Source organism: Balearica regulorum, chromosome 3, assembly GCF_011004875.1.
Source record: "Balearica regulorum gibbericeps isolate bBalReg1 chromosome 3, bBalReg1.pri, whole genome shotgun sequence".
NCBI classification, from domain to species: domain Eukaryota; kingdom Metazoa; phylum Chordata; class Aves; order Gruiformes; family Gruidae; genus Balearica; species Balearica regulorum.
The window spans coordinates 34,344,586-34,372,415 of record NC_046186.1 but is presented as its reverse complement, the minus strand read 5'-3'; the positions used below and the strand labels follow the sequence as shown (position 1 = coordinate 34,372,415).

The following is a 27,830-nucleotide window of genomic DNA, read 5'->3' as shown; positions in this document are numbered from 1 at the left end:
TGGGGGGCGGAGCCGTTTGTTCCCGAGGAGCGGCAGCCCCGGGGCCCGTTCCCCCGCTCCCTGAGGGGCAGCCCCGGCGGGCGGCACCTGCTGCCGGGGGCCCGGCCCGCCGCTCTGGCAGTAGCGAGCGGCTGGTAAGGCCGAGCGGTCCCGGTGCTCTGCTTGTGTGCTCTCGCCCCGTGGGCAGGTGGGGCCGCCCAGAAGCGGGAAAACGCTCCCAGCGGATTGGACGGAGGGGCGGAGGCGGGCCGGGCGGGCAGGCAGGCGGGCCGGGCGGGCGGCCGCGCCCCCAGGATGTCCCGGCTCGGCTGTCGGAGCTTTCCCGCGCTCGGGCTGTCGGGCAGAGCCAAGCAGTGCAGGCGAGTGCGGGCGGCTCGGCCCCCCTCCGGCGGGGGTTTCGTTTCCTCAGCGGAGGCGCGCTGCCTGGAAGAGGAACTTGCCTGAGGCGGGAGGCGGGAACCCCCTTGCCGCGGGGCCGCACTCACTGTTCTGCGAGTGCGGAAGGGGAGCGGAGGCCATGGACGGCGCCGGTGGCAGAGGGGAGCGGGGCAGGCGGGGGGCGCGGACCGTAGCCTCCCGGGGCCGGGGCGCGGTGAGGGGCGCAGCCCGCAGCTCCTCGCCGGGCCGGGACTCAGGCGGCAGCTCGGGCGGCGCCGCCACCCTCCAGGCGCCGCAGAGGAACGGATCCACCACCCGGCGCGGCCGCCCGGCGCAGCAGCGCTCCGCCGTCAGGAGCCCGCCGGCGGGCCCGGCAGCGGACGACGGAGAGGCGCTCCCCGCTCCTCAGAGCAGGGCGTCGGCCGCAAGAGCCCCCGCAGTGCGAAGGCGAGCGGCGGTGCCCGACGGCGCGGTAGCCGTGGCCGTCCGCCAGCCCTCGTCGGTGGCGGGCTCCCTGCGCCTCCGGGACGTGCTGTCGCAGCTCAGCCTGGGCCGTCAGGACGTGTCCGAGGCGTCGGGGCTGGTGAATAACGTCGTCTCGCAGCTGATCCAGGCCATCCGGAGCAAGGACGGCACCTTCAGCTCCATCGAGCGGCTGGGCGCCGGCAGCTACTACGAGCGCGTCAAGGTGGGTGCGGGGGCGTCGAGCGGGGCTGCGGCCGTCCCGGCGCCGGTAGCGCCTCTCCCGCCGGCGGAACGGACCCCAGGTGCCGGTCCGGGCTCCGGGTTGGCGCCCAGCGCAGCCGGGGTGCAACGGACGGTGTCCGCGGCGGCAGGTGGAGGCCGGCGAGCGAAGGGCGCGGCGGGCGGCTCGCACGACCCGGCTTGGCGCCGCTCCTGCCGCTTGGCAACCGCTGTAAGCTGGTCCTTCCCGGAGAGAAAAGACTTTAAGGATTGCTACGTTAATTAACAATACTTGATTATAAAATAGCTAACTTACTGAAAAAAATAAATGTATGTGCATTTAGTAAGAGACGCTGCCTGAACGGGAATCGCTTTAAAGCCGCAACAAGCCCCTGCCCTTGCACAGCACGCAGGTAAGCCCAGTGTAAACGGACGACGAATTGGGTATAGCACTGAATGAAAGGCTGCGTGCCGTTTTTTAGTTTATAATTTTAGTTTATAGGTTGGGTTTGGTTTTTTTTTTGGGGGGGGGGGGGTCCTTCAAAAAAACCCAGGAGAAATAGCAATACTTTCTTTCCTGGATCCAGCTCAATCTGAAACGAAGTCAAACATGGGACACTTTTTTTTTTTAAAACAGCTTCAGGCATAGCAATACATTTTTTTTCCTCCCAACTGATTCCTACATACAAAAGGATGACTAAGATCAGCATTTATGCATTATTCAGAACAGATAAAAATCTTAAAACTCTCTTAAAGAAAGCTAGGAAATGAACTGCTATCAGTAAATTGCTCTTCTCCACTCAAATGCACAGCGATCTTGTTATACAAATTCATGGAGATAAGTTTGTATTTCACACGTGAAAAGTAGACCAAGACAGTTGCAGATAAAACTGCAACCGGTGTAAAAGCCTAAAGAGAATAAAACCTAAGTTGCACATTGACTGTTGTATTCTCATACTTTGCAGACATCTGAACCAAATGAGTTTGACATCATGCTTGTAATGCCTGTTTCAAGACTTCAGCTGGACGAAAGTGATGACAGTGGAGCCTATTATTATCTAACATTCAAAAGAAATCCAAAAGAAAAGAATTTGCTTGAGTTTTTAGATGAAGATGGAAAATTATCAGCCTTTAAAATGCTTCAAGCACTAAGAGAAATTATTAAACGAGAAGTAAAAAACATTAAACGTAAGTACTGAGAGAACAAGCTTCACCTAGGCGCACTGAAAATTCAATTATGCTGCACATATGCATTGCCCTGTTGTTAATGTGATTCCCCCCCCAACTGTTTCTTCATGGCGATGTAGCTATAACTGTAACCCCTCCTGCCCTGGTATCTCAAGTTTGCTCTTGTGCTAGGAATCTCCACAAGCACATCAAAGCTAATCATATTATGTGATCAACCCATTGCTCTGCTATGCAATCCTCTTTCGATATGAAAATAATGACTATTAAGGGTTCTTTCACGTGCTTGGTACTTTCTACGTGACCTATATTTTGAATCTATGCCATATGCAGAGTGCCATTCGCTGAACTGATAGCAAAAGAAAGAGTTTTCTTTTATACATTACCTAATATTTTATAACAATCTATATAGAGAATGTATCCCCCTTTAGGGTGCTCTTCTTCTGAAGACTTTGGAGAAAAATCGTCACCAAATCTCTTCAGTCTCATTGTTTTCAACAGTGAAGCAGTTCACTGGAAAACATTACTGTATTTCTGATTCTGTAGACATAGTAAATCAAGCAAACAGAGCAGTTCAAGAAGAGTGTTCCTTATTTCGGTAGAACTCCTCAACAGGGCTTCTTAATGTTTTGTTTGAAATCCATATCCTGTAGGATAAAGAACCAGTGACTGAACCCAAGTTTTTTGGTTTTTTTTTTTGATTGATTATAAATTCCTCTGAAGTAAAAACCTTACCATTCTTCAAAAGAAGTTCCTGATATATAACTATATATATAAATTTTATCTTTGTTACTAGATGCGGAAGTAACTGTGAAAAGGAGAAAGGCTGGAAGCCCTGCAATAACTCTTGAGATCAAACATTCTACAACACAAATATCAGTGGACATCATCTTGACTTTGGAAGTTCAGCAGAGCTGGCCACCCAGCACACAGGATGGCCTCAAAATTGAACAGTGGCTGGGAACAAAAGTCAGGAGAGATTTCAGAAATAAATCAATTTATTTAGTAGCCAAACAAAACAAAGAAGAAAAGGTTCTAAGAGGTATCTCGAATACAGCCAATAAGTCTAAGTTGTGAAATATCTTCTCTACAACTTGATCACTTACAAGTGCTATAAAAAGAGTATCCAGATTCTGTTCAGTATTTTGCCTTCAAGGTACAGATCTTTGTCTTATCCTGGATATATCCAGATCAAAGACAATTGAAATCCCTCCTTAAAACACCAGATTTGTGACACTGCTTGTCCTGTACTGAAATCTAAAGACAAAATGCTCTGCCAGGCTGTATATTAACCATTCCTAAGAGCATTATATTAAATCTACGGAGTCGGACACTAATACAGACCTTTCCTGTGCTAGTGCTGTAGTTAACAGCAACATCCACTCCTTTGCTTTGTAAGGAAAAAATGAAAGATTTCTAAAAAGGCAGGGAACGCCCCTGTAAGTGGGACTGCACACGCAAGTTACTTCTGCAGGAAGGAAACTGTACTTTTCTAGCAAGATACATTGTTTCTCATTGAACTCTGGTATGGCTACAACATGGGGTTTTTTTTCTTCAGACCACTGTTGCACCAAGCCTACCTTAGTCCGCAGAAATATCCCAACTTCTCTTTGCACGAAGAAAGCTGATAATCTCAACAAAAAGAGTATTTTTAACTAGCATGCCCATCTCAACAATGCCAAATAAATCACTACTGTTCTACTGAGCTACCTCTTCCTGTGAGTAACTGAACGAAACAGGCAAAGGAAACAGTTGAACTTATGTAAAGAAGACAAAAATGATTGCTGGTGTTTTAAAAACAGGATTGAGCTATGTTATCATCATTTTCAGAAACATTACCAGAGGAACAAAAATAAATGTGTTAGAACAGTCACCTCACCTGAGACAAACTCACAAGCCTATTTGTGCAAAGAAATTGAAACCAAGGGTGAAGGTTTTTTTTTTTTTTATTCAAAACCAGAATGGTTATGCAGTAAGGCTAATACAGAACAGAAATTCAAAGGTATAGATTTCTACGGGCAGTACAATTCCCCAAATCATGTTCAACAAATGCAGAAAAGTTCAGAATTAAGTTTAATTTTAAAGTAAATCCAAACACTCTTAAGAATATTGTTAAAGCATCCAAGTGTGTCCTATATTAATAACATTCTAATTGTCTTTGTGTGGAACAGCTGGGAAAATAAGGAGGAATACAATTAATTGTAGTCACAAGTACAAAGAACTTGCTGATATTTAAAATTAAGTCAATTATAAAATGTCTTTTTTTTTCCTAGTTACAGACACTTGTACTTACTGCCATGTAACAATTTATCAATCTTGTACTCAACTTTAGGAAACACCTGGCGACTCTCTTTCTCACACATTGAGAAGGCCATGATCAACAACCACGGCCAGTCAAAGACATGTTGTGAATCTGATGGACCAAAGTGCTGTAGGTTGGTATTTCACATGAATATTTTACTTTAAGCTTGGGTGAGCCATAGTACTGTCTAGCACTGTTTCAGTTTAACATTAATAATTTAATTATAATAGGGAGCAGCAATAAGGCTTTTAGGCACCATTGTTCTACCGCAGCACAACACTGCGTGTACTCGCTGAACATCTGACTTGCAGTTATTCGGTGAGAGGTGGAAACAAATCACTGTGCAGGCTTACGTTCCAGACTTGCCTTAGCAAGCAAAAAGATGCGAGTTGTTAAGTAATCTCTTTCCCCAACTCAGTCCTGTTTAGAAGAACCAGTTTAAAAGTCTGATGACTCAGCTTTCTGAGCTTTAGGAACAAAATTATACTTCATGTCAAGGCAATTTCTAATATGATGGTGAGAAAAGAACTACTGAATGGGATCAGGATGAATAAATGTGATTTTTCACTCCAATAAAAACTGGTTTCCACATTTCTTTGAAGAACAGAACCCACATGAGGTACAGAACCCCCTTAATAGCAAAACAACTTCTTAGTTTACTTGATTACATCTTATACTGAATCAAGAGTCACAAGAGAACTAATGCATAACTGTCTTTGCTTTATATTACTAGACATGCTGTGCCCTACCTAGCAGTGTATTAAACTACATATACACCTCTTCCCCTTGTGGTATGCCACAGGAAGGTAACAGTGTTTTTTTCAGTGTAAATCCAAGCCAAGAGAGCAGCTTTAATCTTAAGCAGTGCTCCAAATTCATGTTATACTGGTAGCATCTGCAGCTGGGAGACTGTACGGTGTAAGCATGCTGCTGACCAACACCTCGTATTTCTGCGGCTACCAGTGAAAGTGCTGCATGCACAAAACCGATCATTTAAAGTAGGGATCCTTCATTGCTAGAGTCTGACTTCATACGCAGTAGTTCAAGCATTATCCAGCCTATTGCTGCACTTTTACCACATTTTATTCAAAACATTGAAAATGTTATTGTATTAAAGTAAGAACAATTTTATTGCTCTCATGAACACTGTGTATTTTAATATCTGAAATACATATTTAGAACTATGTAGAAAGCACCTAATAAATTCTTATTTATTTAACAGGAAAGCTTGTCTTAAGCTTCTGAAGTATCTTCTAGAGCGACTTAAAATGGAACATACAAAAGAGTTGGAAAAAATCTGTTCATACCATGTCAAAACTGCTTTTTTCCACTCATGTGCCATGTGGCCAAATGACACAGACTGGCATTTGGGAGACCTGGATCATTGCTTTCAGAAATACCTGAGCTATTTTCTGGATTGCCTGCAAACGTCTGAGCTGCCACACTTTTTTATTCCCAAATACAACTTGCTCAGCCAGCAAGATAAAGCAAGCAGTAATTTCCTTTCAAGAAAAATAAACTATCAATTGAACAACAGATTCCCGATATTTCAGGAGAGCGATTATAAACAATGTCTTTAGTACCTATCTAATCATGTGGATTTGCATATGTAAAACCAGAAGTTCTGCACCTTAAGTTACTCCTCAGTAGTCTGACAGTACAAACAAAAAAATATCAAGATGACTAAGAGAAAATTGTGTATTTCACTCACACTGCTTGGACATAACCCTTAAAAGAAATATGACATTTTAAGTAATATTTATCTTCCCTATCCAAATGCAGATGTCACCTGCAAAATATCTTCTAGGTATACTAAGAACTTGTAGAAGAATTTGCAATAGTTAATTTCCCATATGTAATTTCTACAATTCCAAATATAAAGGCATCAATGACTAGGAAAAGTGGAAAATGACAATTTTATTTAAAATGAAGACTGATTGCAGAATGTCCAAAAATACACTCTTGCTTTCAAAAGAAAAGAAAACTCACTGGAGTTACTTTGACATAAACCAGAACAACTTCTCCAGATCAAATGGGTGGATGAAGATGTTTTGCAGAGGACAGTCACCAGCAACAGTGAGCAGAAAGAGAAGACAGTATCAAAACAACACAAAGTTCCTGAAGTAACTTATCTTTTCTGAGTCTTCAGAATTGCTTTGGAAATTAGTCTTTTCACTGGACTTCAGATGGGAAGCAATCATTATCTAATGTGCTGCAAGAGAGTAAAAGTCATTGTGCCAGGGAGCATGTGTGTGATGAATCTTGTAGAAAGAAATGAATCTTCAACCCCTACCAAAGAGGAAGAGTCTCCATGTGAAAGGTTATCAAAAGCAAAATTATCAGAATCAGAATTCAGCTCAATTTTTCTTATGTTGAAGAGTGTGTGTATTAGGAAAAAAGAATAATTGTAATATTTCCTATTACTAAAATTGTGCAGGTGATAAGTACACAGCATTTGGGAACTGCTGTGCTGTAAGTAAAAATATCTTTTACTTAAATGAAGCCATGGAAAGTCCGTATTTTTAGCCTACTGTTTGAAGGCGAAATAACCTACCGGCTAAAGTAATGCCCAGATTTCACCTCAATTATGAGCAAATAAAAAAAAAAAAAAGAGGGAAGGCCAGAAGAACATGTAGAATAATTTTACTAAAATATTCTGATCTCATTCAATTCAGTTTATTAGTTTTTCATTTACTCATATGACACTTGAGTAAACACAAGCTCAGACCAAGCATCAAACGAAGGAATTAAACTTCCGAAGAGTGAAACCATACCCCATTATCATTAGGGGTCTGTGTGACAGAACCTGACAGTGAAATGTAAAATTTGAACCAACTTTATCTGAAAGAAAAAGCTGACATTCAAATGTATTTTTTCTTCATGACTTTGTTAAAATTGCTCTAGTAAATTCTGTTTTTCTTCCTTAAGCCAGAAAATGACATCCATGAGAACAAAAGTAGAAGCTGTTTTTCTTCCAGTTAGCCACAAACACATACTTCTTGTTATGCTCTCCTCCATTAGGAGGAAATGCACTTCTCTCAGAAAAAACCTTGAAACCCAAGTCGTAACAAAATTGACTTTCAATGTTAAGTTTTTTTAAAAAAAAAAAATCCAAACACTTTGCTTCAGCAAACATCAGTTTTTGCAAGCAGTAGTTTTTAAATAACTAAATTATCCTTAGAAATACTTCTGCATGCCACTGGCAGATGTGGCCTATCAATGCAAAAAAATACAGTATTTTGAAGCCACACCGACAAACACTGCTTATGTTCACTAATCCAGTTCTCTGAAAATGAAAGGAAAAATTATCTTTTACGTTCTTATATATTAATAGTGCATTTAACTACAAAAAAAACCCCACTGAAAACTGCCCCCCCAGACACCAAACAAACCCACAAGAAAAAAATAATTATTTTTTCTTGAATAAAATAGTGCCCAAGCACAAAACTAGATTTATTTCTATACAAAGTTAATCCAGTTTTCTTTTCTAAGCGACTTTTAAAATGCATTTTATTTAAATGGGATAGGTACAGAAAACAAGCAAGGAAGAAAAGAAACCTCTAAATTCAAGCCTGTAGATGGTAACAGTTAAGTATAATCACTTACTTTGTTTTGGTAACTTCAAAGGATTAGTTACTTTGAGGGCCTTCTTGGAGGTCTTCGTACATCCTTTTCGATTTCTTTTCTGATTTGAAATTGTTTGTATCTTTCTGCCATTGCAATAAGCTCATTAGGAACTACCTGATAAGAAAGCAGCACGAGAACAAGGTCTGTTTTAGAACAAGTCTAAACTTTTAGACTCAGCTTTACAAAAAATGCTATTGATTTGTATGTTCCCAAACTTGTGGTTTTTTTATTTATCTGGCTCCTGTCTCTTTGCAAATTGTCTTTTCTGTAGAGATGCATAGAGAAATCTTTTTATACAAAATTATACTGAAATACACTGAAAAATAATTAGCACAGTGTCTCTGGATTTTCAATGACATATGTATGCTAGTATCACTGTATCTGATGACAACATATAACCAGCTAATTAAAACATTAGTATTTCAGATAGAAATATGGCTTTCAGTGATAATGAACAGCTGGAAAAAATGTCCAATGCTACTTAAAAGGTGATACCATACTACATATATATTTGAATGTGACACTATTATGATTGATACTGAATTCCTTTTGGAAGTTTTAAGAGCCTCTGAAGAGAAACTTAGGTACTTAAAGAAAATGCTCCCATAGGAAGGGTTCTCACGTGGATAAAACAAAAGCTAAAACACAAGAAAAGAAGGGCAGGAGAAAATGGTCACTTCTCCCGCCACTCGGAGGTCACAAGAGCACCTTACCAACATCCACGGTGCTTTCTGGCACATTTATAATTACATGGACCAGGAGGTGAATAGTATCATCAGCACACTGTCATCTCAGAGTTACTAACATTCGTAAGATGTAAATAATTACAGGTAGACTATTTGATTCAGTGACCAGTGTCACTCAACCTAAGAAACAAAAAAAAAATCCCACCCCCCATATACCATTCTTATAGATGACGGAACAAAGGCAGCGTCCAACAAGTCTTCCTGAAACAGATCAGGCATAATGCAGACATTAATGCAATGCTTACAGCAAAAAGCAGTACGGGTGACTGCACTGTAAGAAGAGGTTTTAGATCACTGTAAAAACCGGCCTGCTTCAACAATCTGCTACAGCATGGAGCCATGCAGCTGGTAGAAGATACCCAGTCTAGAATCAGTTTCCTGATCAGAGAGCGAAGAGCAAGCTTCTGCAGTGCATGTGAGCATGGTACTAATGTGATTACTCAGCCTCTGCGGTTTGTCCCTCTGCGAGCGGCACAAACACAGTACAACCAGTACAGTACAAATTTAAATATTAAGTCTCCTTAGAAATGCTTAGACCTGACTAATTTTGGGCAACCTGGTCTAGTGGAGGGTGTCCCTGCCTGTGGCAGGGGAGTTGGAACTAGATGATCTTTAAGGTCCCTTCCAACCCAAACCATTCTATGATTCTATGATTATTCCAACTCAAATTGCAACAATTTCTTGCAGGAATGGTTTTTGAGCATGCACAAGGAAAGAGTGGGAAGAAGCCAGGATATGGAACACAAAAATCTCAGTGAGATATAGTGGTTTCTTGATATTTTTACATGGACAATCTGTATACCTGCTAAACATATAAGCTAGGTATGTTAGTCCAAATGAGAAAACAAAAAAGGATAAAGATGCCATAATTTACATGAAACACTCTTTTTGGTATTACAGAGATCAGTGTTTTTCCACCTGATTTCCTAATAAATCCATCCATGCTTCTTAATAAGCTTTATATATAAAGATCCCTGCAGCATGACACAGGAATCTTTCTGTTATACGTGTTTTTCCTTAGGGAGATTATCTGTATATTAAAAATAGTGGAAAACATCTGGCTAACAAACGCACCTTACTTGTTTCGAAACTGAAATATTCTGAACCTTCAGACCGTGTTTTCAGTTGCTCTCCTTCCCTTTTACATGATGCTTTAAGACTGAATTAATGATTTTTTCATTGTCATGAGGAAAAAAACCCCTGCCTGTATGGATACTTCCATTCTATCAGCCATAACTAAAAGTCTGAGAATAATGTTGTGATCAAATTACCCTTGAAAGGATTCAGAGATGCTCTTTTCTCCTCAGAACTCAGAGACTCATTCCCAGTTGAACTACCACACGTTAAATAAGTTTGGGAACTTCACAGTCTGCAGCAGGAGACAAGGCATGGATGGGAACGGCTGCCTCAGAATACAGAACAAGGCACCTCTAAGTTCTGTTTAAGTGGCTTCAAAGTATCATTACTGGTTTCATCTCTTACATTAAAAAAACCAACAAAACCCCACAAACAAAAACAATAAATACTCCAAACCTAAAAAACCATGCCACACACCCCCCCCTCCAACCCTGCAACTTTATTAGGGGACAACTCTTGTTCATGTGGGTTGTTTTTTTCGGTCCTGTTCCCCCTGCCCCTCCCCAAAAAGCATCTTATCAGGTCTGCAATAAATAGCATAGCATCTCTCAAAGAAGAGTTGTAAAACAGAAGATTTAGGTGACATTCTAACTCAGGGTTTAAAGTTTGCATAAGTGTCCAAAATAACAACGACAGGTCCTAGGTAAAAGCAATTTAGTTTGTACTCATCGAGCTCCTATCCCCCCAAATAAAAAAAAAATAAAAAAATTAAACTCAAGTCAGGGTATGAACTAGAGGTTTACTATAAATCAGAAAAAATACTGTTTCTTGGCATAATAAGAAACAACATAATTGTCTCTGGTTTCTCAGATATGGTAGCAAGAAAAAAAATGTTTCTTTAAAATAAAGAAACAAAAATCACATTCCAGTCCTACTTCCCATACTATTTACAAACATCTCTAAGACAGATAGCTGGGAAAAGCATAGCTTGGAAAAGTAAATGCAGATATCACAACTATCAGATATAATAAACTTATAAATAGCAGAGCTTCCTCTGATATAAATATTGTTAATATTTACATTGTTAAACAAGAACATTGGTACAGGTGTCCAGAAACTGAAATACAAATGGAATAAAATACTATGAAATAAAATAGATCCTATTATTCCTCTGCAGACCTCTATGTGTCTGTATGTTGGTTACTTTTTCTTTGGATGTGGAAGGCTTTGATTAAAGTTCCCAGTTCTCTTCTGGGACTCATCTCTAAGGTAAAATACAGCTAAGGGTATCCAGGACAGGAGAGACTTAGGTACTCATTTTTTGCCTGGGACACTACAAACACTCACCCAGAAAGGTCTAAGTTGGCTTAGACCTTGAAGAACTGTTTCAGGTGGTAACCCAGAACCAACATAAAGCTTACCCAGTAGTAGGATGTATTCTTACTTGGTTTGCTCGTTCCAGAATTTCAATCAGCTCAGATGCAACCCTCCAATCGTTCTTAGTGACAAGTGTTACTGCCTCCCCTGTACGTCTAAACAAAGAATGAAATAACTGTTGATCTTCAAAAACAATGGCTGCTAGGCTTTTCCTACTGACCTTTACAATAATAAATTGTACTACAGCCAATATTAGTGAACTGGTAGATAAAACTGGCTTGAGTATTTACTATGCACATGACAGAAAGCAACTTTTCATAAAGATCAGAATATGATGATTCACCTAAAAATGGAGCAAAGGCACAACTAATTTTGACTTTTAGACAATAAACCTAGCATAAAGACAACATATCTAAGTATGACGAGACATACATTCATTTCATGATTAAAATAAACACATACACAAGAAAAATCACACTTGTGGCAACGTGGGAAAACAACATTCAGAAGTCCTAACACCAAACTACATAAGCCAAACATTTTGAATTTATGTATGGTTTTTTTTCCCCCCAATGGGCCATCTAGGAAACTGAACAACTCAGCAGCTCACAGACAAACAAGGAAGTGATGTTTCACAGTATCTGCACAGAAGTTATTTTGAACTGTAATTCTTCCCCACATTTAAACCAGCTCTCAAACATCCCTCATTTCTATCCACTTCAATGAAACAACAGAAAAGTGGAAAACTTGTTTGCCTTAAATTTAACAGTGAACTAATTTCAGAACATAAGAGCAGTGTGTTATTATCCAAGACATACTTTGATAGACTCTGGAGTCTTCATTCCCCCACTCCACATGACCTGTAGCTCTAGCATTTGACAAGAGGAACACCTATGCAGTGCATAAAATATTGGCAACATACTACTATTTTCTTGTAAACACTTACCCTGCTCTTCCAGTACGGCCTACTCTGTGAACGTACTCTTCAATGTTGCGAGGGAAATCAAAGTTAAAAACATGAGTAATATCATGCACATCAAGGCCACGGGATGCTAAGTCAGTAGCTACCAGTATTCTGACTTTGCCTAAAATAAGTACAACAGAAAAAGAATGGGAATTTATGGAATAAACAGAAAATATACTCCAGTCTATTGGTTTTCCAGTGTATAATGCACTTATTCTGAACACATAAAAGAAAAATATGCTTGTTGCACGTCACACTGAGTTAGCTTCAAATACAAGGTGGTAAGTAAGCACTCAATGTCATTTTACTATTATTTCTATTTCACAAGCAGAACAGGAGGGTGCAGGAGAACCAAGAAATAAGCCTAGCTGCTATAAAGAGTCTGTGAAAAGAACAGAAACTTCAACTATATACTCAACTGGCATCCTTATCACAGGCCAACTCTTTGTTAGCATGTGACCACATAACGCCAAAGTATAACTCTACTGGCATAATCACAAGCAGAACTGTTTCTCTGAAAGCACCATCATTTGACACTTAATTTTGCCGTTCTGGAGACTAACACAATATTGACTTTTCCACAGAAATTTAAAAAATAAAATAAGCCTTATTTAACTCTTAGGCATTCCAAATTTTATTGAAGAGCAATGTCTCTGCTTTTTTTTTTGTCAAATTAACAAAGTAAACATATCATTTAGAATTCTTTAATATTTTAATTTCTAAGTTACTGAAGAGACATTGCATTTACAAATAGACAAAGTTCTGCACATGACAAGCTTTAAAAACCTGGGCTAAACAAACCAGTACTGAGGTACAAACATACCTTTCTTGAAGTCATCTAAAGCCTGTTCTCGATCACACTGTTCCCTGTTACCATGAAGTGACTGTACTGGAATTCCTTGGAGACCAAAGTCACTTGCTAAGTCATCAGCTCTAGGATGAAATAAAACAATGGTTCTTAAAAAGAAAAGACGGGAAAAAAAGTGCAGCATCTAAATTTAGATCCAAAAGGTAACAAAGTGACAACAAAAGCTTAACATGTGCCTAAGGAAAAAATCCTACCTAGGTCAGCTGATATAAAGTATAAAACAGTATAAAAGCAAGACTGTTCCCCACATAAACATTTGCTTTTATTTACATGTAAGAGAAATGACAGATAATTTTTGTGTTCTTCACTCAAAAAGCTCAGGTATGGTACAATGACCACCAGTCCCCCAATCAAGTCTTGTACATACCAGCTGTGTATGTGAGTAAACAGTACATCACACTAATGTATCCCCAAGAATCTTAACATCTACTTTAACTGTGAAATCGAGACTTACCACCACCACTAGTGATATTAAAAAGGATGCAAACTACCAGTCAGTCTGGAGGAATGAATGAATACTAAATAAATACAAATACTACTATTACCAGCACATTACTGACAAGAGCTGTTACACTTGGTAATGAACTCGGGTGAACCAAGAAACTAGCTAGTACTTCTGTTAGAGAAAATGAACAGATGTAATATTGGAAACTGATTACATACGTAAGTTTTCTTCCCACAAAAATGATGACCTTATCTTTTGGCTTCATAGAATTAATGAAGTATTGCATGAAAGCTCTCTTTTCCTCCTCAGCAATAACAATAACTCTCTGTTCTACCGTATTTACTGCCTGTTGAAGAGCAAAATGGGATGTTAAGTAGAAACAGATTAGAATAGTATTTTTTCTGTTAATTCCCATATTACGTTATTAGAAAACTAGTAATATTCCATGAAAAACTATTTTAAACCCAACATATCTATCAGTTTGGAGTTCAAACAATGTGGATTTATTTGTTGTTTCCTAGTTGCTTTAGGAGAACAGTAAAATGTATCTTTAAGCAGTTTGTGAAATCATATATTTGCAGAGATTTAGAGGGCAAAAATTAGCAGACTAGTGAGGTGAAATATCCCTAATATTAGTGAAAATCAGATTGAAGTACTTTGAGTATGTTTTATATTAATCCAGAGTAAGATGGAACAATGCCAGACTTGAAAGGACAAGCTTTTAAAGAAGATTCTGTAATCCATTTGAAATGATCAGTTCTGTTCAATTCTGCCAACAAGTTTGTTAATTAAAAAAACCAAAACAAAACACCACAAAAACCAAAACAACACCCTACAACTTGACTCCATTGTATTTTAAGTTGCCACAGAATGTCTACGGTATACTACACAAGTAGTAGAAAGGTCTAGACATTCTCGTGGCACTACATCATAATCTTGTGGCAAAGGTTGAAGAATCAAATACACAGAAAGTCTCTCTCCACATGGGAACCATTCTCCCTCCCCCCCAAGAGGTCGCCTCTTCAATCAAAAGAAGCTCCTAAAAAAGAGATGAATGCATTAGACAAAAGAGCTGCAACAGCAGTTGATATGTTTCAAATTCCAATCCTCTGTCTTTGACAAGTGATGCCCTTTGAAAAAAGCATAGTTCTGAACAGAATAGATGAAAAGTATAATTTTTCCCCCTATTTCTACCTAAAAGTGTATTGGATACTAAGTTTCCTCATTCCCTATCACTAAAAAAGTGGAACTGAAAAGGAAAATTTCATAATTTAAGAACCAAACTCAAAGCAATCACCGGACCAGGATGCAGAGATCTTGCAAGAACTACTATTTCTGTAAACATGTGGCATGGTGAAGTACAATACTCAAACTTCAATTTTGTTCATACTTGTCACTGTGACATCATCTACTGAAGATCTAGGACTTCAAGATCTTGTTACAGAAACATAAGAACAAAGTTCTTTTCTACTTTTTGGGGTGTTTTTTTTTTTTTTTTAGTTCTTTCCAAACTTTTAATGAAGCTTTGAAAGAATAATATAGAGCTGTTTTTTTAAAGTTTGGATTGATTTTAAAGTTACATGCATTTACTTACCTATAGTTACAAGCAAAGTATTTCCTGTAGATTGTTCTCCCAAAGAAAAAACCAAAACCAACCAACCAAAAAAAAAAACCCAGAACAACTTACTGCTAAGTCAAGAGTGCCAACATATACAATCATAGGGTTTTTCAAATAGGATTTTGCTAGGCGACGAACACCATCAGGCCAAGTAGCACTGAAGAGGAAGTGAAAATAAACACATGAGAATAGAGTGAGGTATCTTCTCCAATTCACTAATTTAATCATATTCTTTCTTTTCTTTCTTATCCACCAGTGAAACACTTGATTAAGCAGTAACAGTAGTAAGCTTATACAACATTTAGAAATAATCTTAAGAAGTTATTAATTAACAGCACTCGAGCTTTAAAGATAACTTTCTGGGTTAGAGCTACAGGCAACAGTTATGGAGCCTTTCTAATGAAGCCAAAAGTGAGTTTAGTACTTCAATGATACCTAATAAGCAAGCTTCTAGTCTGTTTCTATCTCTAAAACAATAGCTGCAGTGCAAAATACTGTAACAAAAATTATTGTTGGGATATTCTATTGTTCAGCTCCCAAAAGCTGCATAATTTCAAAATTAATCCAGGTACAGACGAGCACAGATACTAATCAGAACATTAGGATACACCTTTGGTCCCAAGTGGAGAAGTGGAAGTTGGCATTTCAAACTGATAAGGCAAATTCTAGCACTCACATGACACCTTTTTTGAGAACTCAGTTGTTTTTATAGTTGATGTAAAACATCAGAAAAGGGGTAATAAATGAAAATAAAATTGTCAAATGACTCATTAGGACTGACTAGACAGAATTAGAAAGAAAACTGATGCCACTCCCATTTTGGCTGGAAAGTCTTGATAAAACTGACACATTTGTTTTGAAGTTAACTTGTTCAATAACCTTACATTTACAGTGTTCAAGTACTAAGCACTATTATGTTTACCTACCTTGTCATAACAGTTTGTCTGTCAGGCCGCACATCTATTAGGATCTTCATTATCTGAGGTTCAAATCCCATATCCAACATTCTGTCAGCCTCATCTAAAACCTGCTCAGAACAAGGTTATTTACTGTGTCGAGTTCCTTAGATAAGGATTTCAGCAAGACATTGCATAGCAGACCTTTTTAATGGTAACAATTTTAATTGCAGAATCCGTTCCATAATGTGTTGCAAAACCTGTTCAATTTCTATTTCCCATCTTCAATCTCCTTGAAGCTTTTCCATTTAGTAATACATTTACAGGCAGAACAAGAAAAAACACAGCACCTTTAAGAGCACTTAAAGTCATTAAAGAAGAAACAAAACCTGTTTGTTTGTTTTATCAATAATTTGGTCAGTGCCTAAAACTAAGCACAGAATTTAAAAAAGCAACAAAACCAAACCCAAACGTGGGGGGCGGAAATCTCACACAACACACTTTCAGTGAGAAATTTTTGGTAGTTTAAAGCAGAAATCTCATTTTCTCCTTGTTAGAGATCTCATAGCAGATCAAAGTATCAGTTATCAATTTACTTCCTCATTAGAAATAAGAACAAAGCCAGACTCTACATTCTGGCTCACAGCAGCACACTGCAAAACTCCCAGAGCTCACACTTGTTTCATCTCGTAAAAAAAACCAAAACAACACAAGAGGTCTGAGTACAACTATTTGTAACAGCTCTTTTTCCTAATATACAAGCACATTTGTGAATGTTTTCAGAGTCTCACACAAAGGAAGAAGGCTGCTATCCAAGACTCATTTTTCTCCTTTAATTTTCAAATGGATTTTATATAATTCAAAGTTATATGGATCATGCTTTTGAATATTGACATTTTCTAGTCACTTATGTGGAAACATAAGACTTTCATGATAATCCCCTTCTACTGTCCTGATTTTTCTGTTCCATTCTTTTCAAATGTTTTAGTCTATTAAAGGTTTTTAGTATGTTATCTATGTAAAAATCTGAAATAATAACAAATCATCAGCTGAGAGAAGACAGGAATTCTATTTCTTGATTTAATTCTATTTATTTTCAAAGGACTCACAGAGATTTCATTAACTACTTGGATTCTAACACAATGGCAATGCTGAAACATCACTAATTTTATATACAGAGTTGGCTACTACGCCCCTTTCAGCAGCAGAAGCTTTCTAAGCTGTTAAGCACGCTGTTACTTCACTGGAAGGGAAAAGAAAGCATCTAAGTGTGTGTATTAGATCAGAGTAGTTGAAGTTCACTTTCCTTATTTCTGATAGCTGCTTAATAAATAATAAAAGCCGTAATAGATACAAGATAGATATCAGCAGTATTTTTTCCAAACGCTTCATAGCCAGGTCCTGGTTTATAAGCTAAATCTCTCCAACTGACAAATTTTGTTTTCCTGTTATCGATACATATTCATTTGTTAATATTATTCATTTCAGTTCTATTTCTTGGCAAGAAATTCTTGTGAGCCAGTTCTTCATGTGAAAAATTATTTTCTTTCCTCTGTTTTAAAAATCATAGGATGGTTTGGGTTGGAAGGGACCTCAAAGATCATCCAGTTCCAACCCCCCTGCCATGGGCAGGGACACTCTCCACTAGACCAGGTTGCCCAAAATTAGTTTTAAAATTTAAATTAGTTATTGGTAAGTTTTACATTACTTTTCGTATTTGAAGAATAAAAGGACTACTCCAATCTATCTTCTATATTCTACTTCATGATATTTTTATATATATATATGTTTTTAGTATGCTCTTTCCCCTAAATGCTTCTCAATTATTCATACACAACTCCAATTTTCTTACTTCTGCTTTATGAGCACAAGGTTGAAAGAAAGAAGCACTCAGATTACTGATGAATGAATACCAATTTACACTGAACACAGCAAAACAGAAAGCAATCTTCAAATGACATGTGTTGTAAGCAATCAAGAGACCATATATGATGGAATTTCCCAGTCTGTCTTCTGAAATCATGAAAACAGCGGCTATCTTGAGTAAACGGGTTCCTAAAAACGTGAATCAAGACTGCAACTAACTTGATGGTTCTGGCAGGCAAGAAGACAAATTCCCTGTCTTCAATTCACCTTGTGTACAGCATTTATTCAAATATAATTAACTCTAACAGAGTTTGGTGGGGGTTTTTTTGGGAGGTTTTTGGTTGGTTGTTTTTTTTTTTTTTTTTAACCAAACAATTGCATTCCAGTCTCTGACCTTGGAAGTCCTATGGGAAACAATTGTATCATACCAGGAAACAATATTCAGTGCACTATGGGAGCATTCAAAAGACTCATCAATATCTTTAAATAAAATGGTAAATTAAGCTCTTCAGTGAAGAGCATTCTTCACCCAAGGTGTTAAAGTTGAAATCTAATACCTGTCTCTTCTGACATCAGACTAAAAGATTAAATTATTTGTTGGCTGAAAATTGACAATGAAGTTGTGGAAACAGAAAGCATCTTACATATTAAAAACTACAAGAAACTACAAGGAAAAATATATGGTAACATAAAAAGTAGAATTTTTGGATGTACAGCTTTTCATATAGGACCTAAAGAAGCACAGCATTTCCAGAAAGTCTGAGGCATGAGTCATTAACTACTTTGCAAAACATGGTCCTCGCACTAGTTTCAATCTTCTGAAAATGTTTAACTGCTAGCAATACAACAAAAAAATGTTTTTCTCCTGCTTTACATCATCATATTTTTCAATTTGATAGCCAATTCTTTTTGGCAATAGAGCGTATCCTGCACATACTGAAACATCTGATTTTGGTTACATATACATTCTTTGCTTTAGAAAGCAGTATGTGCTTGTAGTATGATTATACTTCACCTTGGTACAGAAAGATTATGAATGCTTGTATAGTTGTCAGAAAGCAGGTTTTCAGGCCTTTTTTCCTTCTGTTCAGCAATTACATGTTACTCTTCTACATAAGGCTACTAATTTATTTTTTTCTAGGGAATATTCCACATCTGCAATGTAATTATGTTAAGCATGAACCACCCCTCCAACACCAATCTAGATGTTAAGATGTATTGGATTAATACTTAAAAGGTTTCAAAGAAAACTTCATTAAAGCTTAAGTTCACACTAAGTCAATCATCTCCAAACTTGTGCATTACTCATTCCATATCAGCTACTTGCCAAGTATGTTATGCTCTTCAAATTTATGAAGTTGTTCATTTGAAGATCATTCAGTCTGCCAGGAGTAGCAATAACAATATCCACACCTTTGGTAACGACGTCTATCTGTCCTTTTCGGTCCCCACCACCGTATATGCAAATACTGAAACAAAATGTTTTACAGAAGCAGAGTATTAAGGTTCAACTAAAGTCAATCTTTTTCAAATAAGTGCCACCATGTTGCTTCGTTTTAAAAAGTACTACCTGGTATTACCAAGAGGGAGGAATACAGTAAGTGTAACTGACAGTATCACAGTAAATAATGAACTTAACAAGGAATGATACTCCCTCAACAGCTCAGCAATAGCTTTCTGCTGAAATTGCACTGAAAGTAATCGTGAAAGGAAGGAGGGTAGCTATTAAGCTACAAGTATGTTTTGTTGTTCTGAATACATTCACACCAAAAACAGATGAACATATGAAAGGATGCATGATTTACTATACAGTAACATCAAGAATCAGATGTTTTGTTGCCAAAGTCATCAACACACTTGATAAGGTATTAGGCTCACACACAAATTCAACACACTCTGTAGAGCTCCTTAGTATTTCTAAGAAGGAAGCAGAACGTATGTTTCAGTATTTGATGACTACAAGACTAATTCTGAATGCCATACAAAGTTACCAGAGAGCCCTAAAAGCAAGTTTTGGAGTAATGTCTGTTTAATAGCTTAAACGAAGACCTGGACTCTCAGCAGGCTTGCGGCCGAAACCAAATTGAGGGAGCAGTCAGTAGACTAAAGGTCTAGGCTGTTATCTCAGAAGAACCGTAAAAGGCTAGAGAAATGGGCTGGCAGTAATCCCATGAAGTTTAAAAAAAAGCAAAGATGGGGATGCAATTACCCTGTGGCTGACGGCCAACACATTAGAAGATGGCTTTGCAGAAAAGACTTGGGTGGGCAAGAAACTGAACATTATTCAGCAGTGCAGCCCCACAGAAAAGAAAGGCAGCTGTGTACAATGGAGAAGGTAGCCAGCAGGTTCAGAGAACTCATTATTCCCCTTTATTCAGAACTTGTGAGACCGCACCTCAAGCATAATATCCAGTTTTTGTACCCCCCACCTCTAGTACAAGACAGATACATCCATTCCGGAGCAAGTCCAGTACGCAACTACCAAGATGGTCAAGTGGATGGAGTGCATGATGTGAGAAGCTGTTAACCAGGCTTGTTCAGACTGAAGAGGAGAAGGCTGAGGGAGATCTTATTGCTGTCTACAACTACCAAACAGCAAGGTGCCAAAAAGACACAGCCAAACTCTTCTCAGCTGTTCACACAGAAGGACAAGAAGCAACAGACAAAGCTACAATACAGAGTACTCCAACTACATAAGAAATAGATTTTCACCACAGAGTAGTCAAAATGAACATTCCAAAACCTGGGAAAATAGGAACTCTTGATTTACTACCTTCCCTTCCCCTCTTAGCAAATGAAATTATTTTAGTAGGTGAATTAAACCACAATTAGTAGGAAAAAAAAATACTTAAAAAACAAGTGGGAAGTAAGATTACCTTTTAATTCCTTTGTATGTGTACTTCAAACACTCTGCCTCTACTTGAAGTGCCAGTTCTCGAGTGGGAGCAAGGACTAACATTCCAGGCCCCTCACGCTGATCTTTGGATCTGCAATGAAGTATCTTTAGAACATGAGTATATAAGGCTAGGCAAAGTCCATCACATTTGACATCAAATATCTTTATACTGCTCTAGACTTTCTCAGTTCACTGCCACCAACGGACTCTATGGTAACAAATTTGGTACGTATTCCACCAGGTTTATAGTATTTTTCCAATTTATGATTTATTATCGTATTTATGATGTATTATCATAATACTTTACTAGAAAAAGTTCTTTTGACTAGAAAACCATCACATGGGGGTGGGGGGAAGTATTCACAGCTAAACAAGACAGACACATGAGCAGTCCTTACATTGGTTGTGAAGTCAAGTGAATGAATCCAGGCATTAAGTACGCTAATGTCTTCCCAGTACCAGTCTGTGCTATACCAATGAGATCAATTCCTTGGAGTATGATCGGCCATGCCTGGGACTAACATAAACCAACAAATACTTAAATGTACTTTTCTTGGAAGCTTTAGTTAAAGAGTCATCAAAATTGAAGAAGTACCTGAATTGGTGTAGGCTTTTGAAAACCAACTTTTCTTATATTAGCCATAATGTCAGGATAATGCTCAAATACATCTTCAAATTTACAAACAGGATTGGGAATGCAGCGCTTTTCACCTTCTTTTAAGTCATCACAAATTATATTATTATTTTCTTTCCTGTATAGAATTAAAGAAGTGCAATTGCTTTAAAGTCCCATTATCTGAAAAAGTAGAGCTAACACAAAAGACTGCCTTTCTGACTTTATTTTAAAATTCTTGAAACAACAAGTTCAGGCTCTTGAATAAGACTTAGAACTATTCTTCTAACTTTTAAGAAAGCCTTATTACAGAAACAATTCTCCTGGAAGCATCAATTACCATTCTTTCTTAAGAATGACTAAGTTTAAGTTATATATGGATATTAACATGAACTGTGGTCCTGTCATATCAGACTTCAGTTATACTCTATTACAAATTAAATAACTGGGACAAGTTTTTAAACCTAAAGACAATCTAGAACTCATGGGAATGGATTGGACTTCGACAGAATCCTGTATTCTGACAAAAGCCTTCCCGAAATATTTTCAGAGCAGCTCCCTGGATGCTCTAGAAAATATAAACAGAACAGTTTAGAAAAAAGAACATGGCCAGTAAGACAAGCTCAAAAAAACCCAAACCAACCAAACAAAACCTCAAATACAACAATGTACACAAAAAGCTACACTAAAAACTGAGGTTTTGAAGCTTCCTCCAATTAAGAAGTACTAATATGCATAAGTAGTTTATCTTCATTCCAGTTCTGTACTCCTCTGAAGATTCCATTCAGCAAATAGTTTTACTTCACACAGGGTGTGGGCTAGGAAAAGAACAGGTAATTCAACCTCTCCTCGTGTTTACAATTTTTTTTTTTTCAATTACAGTCTTTTTTTCCTTAAAGCAAACAGATTAGATGAAAAAGGAAAAAACATTCCTCCATCACACAAGTGCTGTTCCTCAATGGATGTTCTGAGCCTACAGAACAATGTTCTGTTGCTCTTGACTAGCTCTAACAGTAACAGGTACATATACTGCAAGGAAACAGGTGTCAATTCCATGCTTCGCTTACTGTGGCAAGGTTTCTCTGGTGGGTGTATGAGAGAAAAAACAGGCATCACACAAAAAGAAAAGTAATAAAAGGTAATGCTTCAGGAATGTTCACCAACTTCATTAGAACTACTGAAACCAGTTGAAACTATTACCAGGCCTGAATAAAATCACTTGAAACAGATGACCTGCTTTTCTTGCAAAGGATGTAATGGATACAGTTAAATGAGGCATGTATTCACCAGGATGTACTTGTAAAGACAGACAGACAGAAATAGAAGTTGAAATTTGTTTTGAAGACAGTATTTGAATAAAATATATGGGGAAAAAATGGCAGCCAAGAGGCGTTCAACATGTGAACAGTAATGTTTGGAAGGACCTAGAAAACATGAACATGCTGTCTCATGAAATCCAAAGAATCAGCCAAAAGCCAACGAACTGTCTTGATTTTTTTACCTTCTGAAAGTTAACTAGATCAAACACTTTTAGAGAAGCAGTTAATCCCTAAAGTTAATTTTCCAGGCAACTAATACCTTGTCTGCTTGTTGTCGTTTAATTCCTAAGAAGATCTAAGTTATTAGAAAACCCTAACATTAATGCTTCTATCTCAGTATTTCATCTCCCACCTTCTGGGCTTTATACCTTAATAGTTATTTTTGCCAAGCAGATGATTCCCTATATAAATGATCTTACCGCCACAGTTCCACTTCTTCTCGTGACATAGATGCAGTCCTTGATGATTCTTTATAGAATTTTTTCTCAATTGGAGGCAAGTCTTAAACAATCAGAAAAAGTAAACTTGAATCGGTAAGAAGCGCTACAGATTATGGGTAGGTCGGCTAAAGCTCAAGATGGAAATCCCAAAACCCAGACAGTGCCTTGTACTAGGAAACTAGTCAAAAGCAGTTGAAGACTATCATTATTCATGTAAAACATGAAGAATCAAACACTTAGGTATCTGCAAAAGAACCACTTCCCCATGTTTCAAGTTCTAAAGTAATTTCTACTAACATGTATTTAACAGTTCTTGGATTTTTGCTGCAGCCACGTACAAAACAACAGCATTTTCAAAGGGTGAAGTCAAAATACCAATTGAGTAGTAAGTTTAAGTCTTCACACAGCAACTACAGTGTCCTCCATGACCATGCTGAGAAATGCTGACATGGTCATTGCACTGCAAATACTTAACTAATTTGGACACTGAAAGATTCAGTCAAAGCAAAAATTAAGAATGTTTAAGCATTCAACAGATTTATCATATGAAGACAAGTAGTATATAATCAAAATTTTAGAACTAACCTGCCCACTTCATAGCTTCATACTTAGCTTTGTTTTCTCGAATAGAGGCCCAGTTAATCACCGATTTCTTTGGGTTATTTTCAGGCTTGATAGTGTCCAAGGTTTTTCCTGTGGAGTTAGTACCAAGATGCTGCTGTTTGATGGACTCTGTTGGAGGGTGGGGGTTCTCCTCCACCCAAAACAAACACTTTATTTTCTTTTTCAATTGTAAGGCTTCTTATGTGAGTTTGAATAGACATGAAGCATTCAAATAGAAAATTCTTTCCTAGGTCTTAGCCCAAAACATCATTAAACCCCGTACAAATCCAATTTTTATTAAAAAATAAAAAAGCAGCATTTGAACATCTTTATTTAAAGAAAGTAAGAATAGGTTCCAAAACGTTGCTGTTCCAGCTATAAATAAGGCTTGTGCAGTAGGCTTTAGAAAAAACTTGTAAACCCAGCAGATGATACACAGACAGAAAGTTTTATTTTTAAACAGCTACAAGAGCAAGATTTACTTCTAAAGCATCCAATGTCACCACAATAAAAGTCTCAGTGTAGTTACTCTATACCCCTTTTCTGATGAAGCTGACACTTCTTAAGAAAGGTTTTACACTGAAGATATAAATGGCAACACAATTACGTATTAGTAGAAAAGCAGGAAGCATGGGGAAAACCAAGTCACGTATGCTAAGGAAGTGTTAACTATTTCTAGCCTCTTGAAACATACTCGTCCATCGTCCAGGGCAGTTCTAAATTCAAAACTCATCATTGTTCCATTCATTATTCCAACGCTAAAACACAACTCTCGGATCCCTTCTTCCTCATCAGTGCCTCAGATCAACAACTATGGATGTTGTATGTGCTCCCAATGACTTTTTGCACACGCAAACAATACAAATTCCAATAACATAAGCAGCATCTCAACATACATTACTTACATAGCCATGTAACAGACAAAGTTACCACAATAAAGCCTAGCAAAGTAAGGCATGAGGTGCAACATCAAATCTTAAATGCTAACTTCCCATGAATGTAGTAAGAAGTCAGCATCCCCATGCTATAATCAGTACATTTGCTTTACAGACTACATTTATAAATGCTTATTGAATTTTAATACCGTACAGATACTACATTAAAACTTAAACTAGAACCAATAGTTGTATTTTGGAGGAATCGGACTGATAATGCAGGAAACCAAGTAGTATGACATTCTGCTTTCATTAAAATTATTGAAAATACAGAGGAGCAGATTTTCACAGAAGTTTGGCAGTTGGGGACAGGGGGAACTGAGAAAGGAGGATGTCTAGATATTCCTGTTTTAAGGAGGTATGCCATTGTCCAAGAACAAGGTGAAAGTTAATTCACTTTGGTAAAATACCAGTGATAGAAAAACACTCCTGCAAACTACCAAATATATGGAAAGACAATCCAGAGTCTTTTTTTTCTTTTTCTTTTCAAAAAACATATTTCTTACCTTTCTCAGTCCCACTTCTAATGTAGTTTTGTCCAGATCTTGTAATAGTATTGTCAATCAACATCTTGGCTTTGTTCTGCACAGCAACGCTGCCAAAAATCTTTACTTCAGCTTCATAGGTTCCTTTTATAACCTATGTTCATAAAACCTTACTGAGTTTTTTAATACTACAAAGACAAACATTATATATTGAAAAGTTTTGGATTTTTTTTTTTCTGAATTTGAACTTCTCAGGAAAAGGCCCTTTAATTCCCTTTATAAAACAAAGGGAAATAAATGCATATTGGGGGGGGGCAGGGGGGATCAATAAGCTTTTCCTATTTTTGCATACCAGTCAAGTTACACCCTCAATTCCACTTCCTTTTAAACAATTCTTGTAAAAAAGTAAAATTATTATAGCTATTGCAACACTCTTCAACCTGCTGCAACAACTCTGGTTTACATGGAAGCAAAACCAAGTATGCTTCCAATAGAGTCCAGTCTAGATGACAAACAGCATGTAGTACCTTTATCCTGGAACCTGAAGAATCCTCAAGTTCTCTTATTTTAGTTCCACCCCGACCTGTTATACAAATACAGGTATTACAGAGATTTACACAAAAACCTGTCCAAAACTATACATTGTAAGTATTTTGGTTGTGACCAAACCCCAAGACCTTCATAAGAGTGCACACATCCATAAATGAACTTGTGACATCAAAGTGCTGGAAAAAGACAAGCAGCTTTTTTGCTAATTAGCCAAAAACAAGGAATGCAGGGGGAAAATCATGTCATTTGAAGAGACGGAGCAGCAAAACCAGCTCAAGAGAGAGCCACCCTTCCTCCTGATGTGGTCTTCAGCCCACTTACAGACAACTAGCCATGAGAAACAGACATCAACCTAACCAGCTTTGCTGAAAAGCTCAGCTCCCCTGGCAAGCAGGCAGGCTCTACACATCTGCCAGTAATCTGCAAAACCATCCTGCTATCCCTAGGCAATAACGGTGTAAGGCAATGACAAGCGGCTGGGGCCGTTCCAGGGCCAGGGAAGGCATCCATATACCTCCTCGGGGCACAGGGGTTCACACGAACAAACCTCCCCGCGGCCGGGTCCTCTCCTCCTCCCCGACCCGCTTACCTCAGCGGGCCATGCACCCCGGAGGGGGGGGGGGGGCGTCATTACCTATGAGAGCGCCGACCAGGGAGCTATCGAGGTGGAAGCACAAGGGGGCCGCGGCGTCCCAAGCCTGGCCGGCGGCTGCTCGGGGCGGCCGCTGCCACACCGCCTCTCCCGAGCCGCGGGAGCCTTCAGCGCCTCGAGGCTCCCACTCCTCCTTTCCAAGGCTGGCCGCCGCCTCCCGCCGCCACTCAGCGCTCCTTCGTCCCCCGCCGCCCTTTACGGGCAAAGGGGTGGCCAGCGGCTGCCACGGACGCCCGGCAGCGGCAGAAGATGGCGGCTGACCCGGCGCACCGACATCCTCGTCGCTACTCGCGTCCCAGTCAGACATGGCGGCTCCCCTGTCCGGCTCCACAGCCCATGTGGTGGGCCTTGGTGCGCCTTATGCTAGGGGCGCGCTGATTGGTCAGGGCGAGCCGCTCCCTAAGCAGGGATTGGCTGACTTGGCGTCGAGACTGAGCTTGCGTTCCCGCCGCGCACGGTTGTTGGGAGTTGGGGCTGTGTGGGGCCACCGGGTTTTCTCCTCTCTCCCCTGCTGGTCTCGGGGCAGCCCTGGGTGGGCTCCACTGAAGAGGAGGCGGCAGTGTTTTGGGACGGGAGGGGCAAGAACTCGGTCCTGAACGTGTGGGAAGCCCCGATGCCTGTGAGGTGGGCGGGGGGGGGAAGGCAGGCAGCCTCAGGGGCGGCTGGGGAGCGAGGGTGGCACTGTGTGATTTTGGGGAGCGAGGGTGGCACTGTGTGATTTTTCTTGTGTCGTGCTGATACGTTGTGGTCTGGATTTTTAAGGGAAGTCTTAATATTTAATCTCAAATTAAGCTGCAATGGAGATTTTAGTATGGTTGAATGTACTAAAGCTGATACAATGTTGGAAATGGAATTTCAGAAAGGCTGAAGTTGAAGTGACCTCTGGAGATCATCCTGTCCAGCCCCCTGCTCAAGCAGGGACGCCAAGAGCCAGTTGCCCAGCACCATGTCCAGGCGATTTCTGAGTATCTCCCAAGGGTGGAGACTCCATGGCCTCTCTGGGCAACCTGTGCCAGTGCTTGGTCACAGTAAAAAAATAGAAAAAGGAAAAAACAACTCTCTTCCCCCTTCAATTACACTGAAAATCTGCTAAATGAGGGTTTAAATTTCCTTTAGGCACGGTCTTGTGCTCCTGTTGCACAGAGCTGAGGGGTGAACATTTATGTTTCTTTATGGATGCACATTACCACCTGTGCCTGGCCATTGCAAACTGCAGCGTAACTTAACACAAAAAACTTCACACTGGTTTCTTCTGACTCTTCTCTACTATCTCTATCTACACATAAAGCAAAATGTCCGGGTTTA

At 39.2% G+C, this 27,830-nt stretch overlaps 2 protein-coding genes across 2 annotated transcripts; one reads left to right on the top strand and one right to left on the bottom strand.

Moving 5' to 3' along the window:
• The first annotated feature begins 271 nt into the window (after window positions 1–271).
• On the top strand, window positions 272–8,994 carry CGAS (cyclic GMP-AMP synthase). Its single transcript, XM_075747509.1, has 5 exons — window positions 272–1,066; window positions 2,028–2,250; window positions 3,044–3,289; window positions 4,580–4,682; window positions 5,772–8,994. Exons 1-5 carry the CDS (start codon window positions 518–520, stop codon window positions 6,127–6,129), a joined length of 1,479 nt encoding a protein of 492 aa, XP_075603624.1. The 5' UTR covers window positions 272–517; the 3' UTR covers window positions 6,130–8,994.
• Window positions 8,183–26,832, bottom strand: DDX43 (DEAD-box helicase 43). The gene is made up of 16 exons (XM_075747507.1): window positions 26,508–26,832; window positions 25,852–25,907; window positions 25,346–25,478; window positions 23,887–23,994; window positions 23,281–23,362; window positions 21,525–21,681; window positions 21,328–21,446; window positions 20,910–21,020; window positions 19,361–19,502; window positions 16,198–16,298; window positions 15,341–15,428; window positions 13,872–13,999; window positions 13,164–13,273; window positions 12,323–12,461; window positions 11,444–11,531; window positions 8,183–8,290 (listed from the first exon to the last, which is right to left on the bottom strand). The coding sequence occupies exons 1-16, from the start codon at window positions 26,830–26,832 to the stop codon at window positions 8,183–8,185; spliced, it is 1,995 nt and encodes a 664-aa protein (XP_075603622.1).
• Window positions 26,833–27,830: the final 998 nt, after the last annotated feature.